Source organism: Ipomoea triloba, chromosome 13 (genome assembly GCF_003576645.1).
Source record: "Ipomoea triloba cultivar NCNSP0323 chromosome 13, ASM357664v1".
Lineage (NCBI taxonomy): Eukaryota > Viridiplantae > Streptophyta > Magnoliopsida > Solanales > Convolvulaceae > Ipomoea > Ipomoea triloba.
Genome location: NC_044928.1, coordinates 8,068,334 through 8,073,239, shown reverse-complemented (window position 1 = coordinate 8,073,239; position 4,906 = coordinate 8,068,334). Strand labels below are relative to the sequence as shown.

At 34.8% G+C, this 4,906-nt stretch overlaps 1 protein-coding gene across 1 annotated transcript in view; it reads right to left on the bottom strand.

Annotated features, from left to right (window-relative positions):
- LOC116001771 (NAC domain-containing protein 26-like) overlaps positions 1-4,072 on the bottom strand; it is a 6,790-nt gene extending 2,718 nt beyond the window's left edge. Inside the window, exons 1-3 of the mRNA XM_031241708.1 lie at positions 3,369-4,072; positions 1,538-1,735; positions 631-902 (exon numbers count right to left, since the gene is read on the bottom strand). Of these exons, the coding sequence (XP_031097568.1) occupies positions 631-902; positions 1,538-1,697 (432 nt within the window). The 5' untranslated portion in view covers positions 1,698-1,735; positions 3,369-4,072. The remainder of the gene's footprint in view (positions 1-630; positions 903-1,537; positions 1,736-3,368) is intronic.
- Positions 4,073-4,906: the final 834 nt, after the last annotated feature.

Genomic DNA, 4,906 nt, shown 5'->3' with positions numbered 1-4,906 from the left:
ATATATATATATATATATATATATATATATATATATATATATATATATATATATATATATATATATATATATATCTGTGTGTGTGTGCGCGCGCGTGTGCACGCTAATGTTCCAATGAGAACACCTCTTCCCATTAGACCCTTTATAAATGCACACAAGTTACTACATGAATGTGCACATGGTAGATTGCGTGCATTTATGTTGGGCAAATTGCACACAATCTAGTATATGTATTTATGAAGGGTCTCACACTACTCACGGGAAGAAATTATCTCTTTTGATTATTACTCTCTGTACATATATGGCTGAGAAGAGTTCGACTTTACAAGCGCAACTCAAACCAGATACGAATTAGTCGACGTCTCACACAAGGTTTTATTTAAGATCGAATTAACGAACTCATCACTAGTTAGCTTGAAATATAATGGTAACAACTAACCAGCACTAACAAATATCAGGATAAGTTGAATCAATAAACTAATACTAGGAGAAAACTAATACTAGGAGAAAAAATCCAGCAAGAAACATCATAATAAATCCTTAACATTAGTAGATGGAAACCCTAGGTAGGATTGAATAGAAACATGGTGATATATATATATGAGATGGATGGGATGGGATGGGACTTGCCTGGGGAGCTCCATTTTCGTTGGTTTCGAGTCTATACTCGTGCATTATCCAGTCAGATTTGAGTCCGTTAGGGGCTCGACCTTTGTAAAACACCAATGTCTTTCTCATCCCTATGAGGCAATGCTTTGAGTAAATGGCTTTGTCCCTTCCCGTGGCTTTCCAGAACCCTGCTTTTGTAGCTCTATTCGTCCGAGTCCCCGTTGGATACTTCTTGTCTTTGTGACTGAAGAAATACCAGTCACTTTGCTCCTCGCACCCTATCTTGCAAAGCTCTATCATATCCATTCAAATTACATACAATACATTATTATATATAAATACTATACACCAATAAACAATGGGTGTGTTTGGTTGATATGTTTAGCAATCAGGAATGGACATCAAAGTCATTGTTATTGTTTGGTTGACAGATATTTAAAACACTACTACTGTATGCTGGTGTACAAAATTTGAAGGTCAATGAACCAGTTGTGACATATCCCGAACGATTACTTCCTCCACCAAATCTTTCTCAGAAGAGTGGTGAGAGCCTCTTAACTTGTTCAAGCAAACATGCATATAATCTAGTCCTTGTTTATCTTATTATATATTCTTGATTTTGGGTGTTGTAATAAATGATAGTTGAAACAAAGATTGTTGGGCAGAGGCTGGTGGATGGCCAAGTCCAGCAACTGATGGCTAAGGAATATATTGTTGGGTAAAGGCCTGACTGGTCAAGTCCAACACCTAATTCTTCGAAAATGTGTAAGTATATAAGAAAATAAAGCTGTGCCTTTACTACGAGCTATAACTTTAACGTAGCAGTAAGTGCTTAATCCTAATAAAGATATAACAATTGTGTTTTATTATTTGTTCAAGAAATTTTAGTCGTCGTTCCTACTATAAAATAAAATAACATTAAAGTTACCTTGGAGATCCCAGGGCTCGATGTTGTATAGATCAATCTCTTTGATGACATCAAGATCAATTCTTTTTAATGCAACTTTCTTGCGGAGGTAATAATCAACAAGCTCTTCATCTGTTGGGTGAAATCTGAACCCAGGTGGAACATGTGACAAAGAATTCATCTGCTTCCTTCCTTCAACTATAAAATAACCAACCACACCTGCATGTCATAGTAATCAACATAAATGTTATGTTCCCAAGCTTTCTTTATTAGTTTCTCCAAAGCTGCCTAAGAGTATATATGTATGTATATATGTATGAATTCATGAAACTTTAATTTTCTGGACATCCAGAAGATGTTTCCCTTATCCTAAGCACTTAGTCATAAGACACTTGAACCTATGCAATGTTACATTATATTCACTATATTTAACGTTTGAAGGCAACCATATATCAGTGTGCAAAAATGGACATGGTTAGTCATCATTTATCAAAACAGTGAACCACTTAGGACCACACTACATTTATCCTTTTAAGAGGCTTCATTTTATTTTGAAAGCAAACACCAAACAACCTGCATTAATTCAAAAAAGCACGAACAAAAGTCGGAGCTTCCCCCTCCCACAAGCAAGGACCAGTATGATAATCAGCTGCTTTAACAAGAGCGTGAGCAAGCTGGTTCGCTGACCAACTAATATGAATGACACGACAAGCACCTAAGGTGTTCAGAGTAGCACAACAATCGCTAACAATAGAACCAACATAGGAAAGACACATCAAATTACGAAATTAACTAGATTCAAACAATCTGACTCAATCCGGGCATTCAATATTAATCTCCTTTAAGAGGCTTCATTTATTTATGCTCCTACAATATTTCTTAATTTTTCCGACATATGAGATGCAATAATGTTTTCTTTTTAATCAAAATCGTGAGTGATAATAATCATGATTTATCAACTAATGAAAATATTTCAGTTATTACGAAATATATACATATATAGGAAAATTATAAGTTTCCGTGGTTGTGCTGATATAATATATAGCCACATAACATAAGACCTAGCTAGCAATTCATAAATACTATACCCTATTCCATTTCCAAGACAAAATTCTGAAGCATGATGAGAAATTTCTAATAGAAATTTAATTCAAAAGACAAAATAAAACCAAATTAAACCAACTATAGGGTTTTCATTTTTTAAGAAAAAGATTTTCTTTTTAACAAGACTGAAATATCTGTACAGATCTTCCATTCATCTTCTTGAAATTTTTGGAGAAACCTTAATTTAAATAAAAGTTTTAACATTGAACCCAAAAAAAGTCTTAAATTTCAAGTGATGTTTTTCCACAGTTTCATCACACTACCTAGTACTGCACATAACATATATTTTAAAACAATAAACTACTCGTAGATGTAGGTAAAACCACTCGAGTTTGCTTTAGCTTTTGGCATCTCTAGAATGAAACAATTACCATACCAATTTTTTTTTTAAAAAAAAAAAATCATAACTCTTTCCACTGAACAAAGTTAGAATAATTCGCAGTCAAAAAGTTTAATATATGTCAAGAACTTATAATCTAATAGTATATATATATTTATGATTGTAATGAAAAATTTCAGATTTAATCATCGTTACTATTGAAATAAATAATTTTTAACGATCAAAACCCACTAAGTGCTTTCATTCTCATCAACCTCAAGATATTCATGAAGAAATTAAAATATAAAACTTTACTGTTTTGTCTCATCAGATATATCAAAAAACAATTAACAGAAGAAAAAAAAAAAAAGAATAGTAAGAAGGAGGAGGAAAAATCAAATGGGTAAAACATCAAAAAAGGGTAAAAACCTTGATATGTGAAGAGAGATCTGAAACTTTATTCAATCTCTCTTTTCCTTTGCAAACTTTTGAAGCGCACTGAAGCAGACAAAAAGAAAAGCAACAACTGAGGGAATGTTGGGATGGATTTTATCTTTTTCCTCGGGAATTGAACACACAACCTGCGAGATGAGATGATGTTTCATCAGTTCCTTAACTTTATCTCTTCAATTCTTTTCTCTTTCTTGTCTTCTAGTCATGATGATCGAGAAAGATCAGATCCCAAGAAAAGAGAAAATGGAACAGAAGAAAGCCAAGCTAAGGAGCTGATCTGAGGATGAGGAGAGAATTTTTTTTTTTTTTGCAAAAAATGAAGTTTTTTCTTCTGGGAAAGGCAAAGGGCAAGATATATATATAGGGTTGCACAAGAATTAAGCAAAAATATTAGGGAAAATATATATAATGCAGAAGAAACAAAAGAAATGGGAGTGTCGTTTTCTTAGTTGGATCGATTAAGCAAGGGTTTTCTGTCACCTGGCCTTATCCCTTGAGTAGGAAGCTATAAATATATATAAAATGGAGTATGGATTGTCGGGAAAGAATCGATATAAGAGGGAGAAAAGTGAGTGGAGAAAATGGTGGTTGGCGGTGTGGCACGAACTCCGCCACCGCCTGGCTCCACCGCCGGCTGATACGGACTGAAACAAATAATGTGAGCTGAGAAACACAGACAGACAGACACACAGAGATGAAGTGCAGAAATCCTACGGTATGGTTCATTGGGACATTATTAAAGAAACATCAAAGAAGGCACCCACCCACCCACTCCCCACACCTCGCCCGACCAAAAGGGAAGAATGTCTTCTTAATTGTCATTCATGTTGTTTGTTTACAATAATTTGTTATTGTTAGTTGCTGACAACATCACAACACCACCAACACTAAAATGCTACTCTATATATGTTTATGGAAAAATACTTGGTGTACTTCCACTTTATACTCCCATTTTGTACTTCCTTTCACATGCTTTTGATGTAGACACTTTTCTGTGGGCTACATGATAAAAATAACTAATATCTATTTGCCACATCAGGGAATAGAAGTAAGGGAGTAGAATTTGGGAGTATATATGTAGTAAAACTCATGTTTATGATAAGAGTTTTTTCCAATTTGGACCTATGGCTTTAGACTCTCCCATCGGTAACTTGGATTTACAACTTTCATTCCAACATAAATAGGGCTCCACTTTGTTTTTCATTTTCTTTCTCAGATTTAGTTCTTTCGGTGACATGGCCTATGAAAACTCACCGAAAGTACGTATCACTTCTCAGTCAAATCGAGAAGTTAATCACAAGGTGGAATTCTTCCACCTTGCTGGTTAACTTCTCAATTTGACCAAGAAGTGGTACTTTTTGTGAGATTTACCGATAAAAACTCATTGGGAATACCACTTCTCGGCTATTCGTCGAGGCGTATGGTTCGGATTGTTTGATGGTTGCCTACTCTGGCTAGATCTCCAAAGGTAAATCTCTTTATCTCTAGCTCCATAAGGGAAGGGGGGGGGGGGG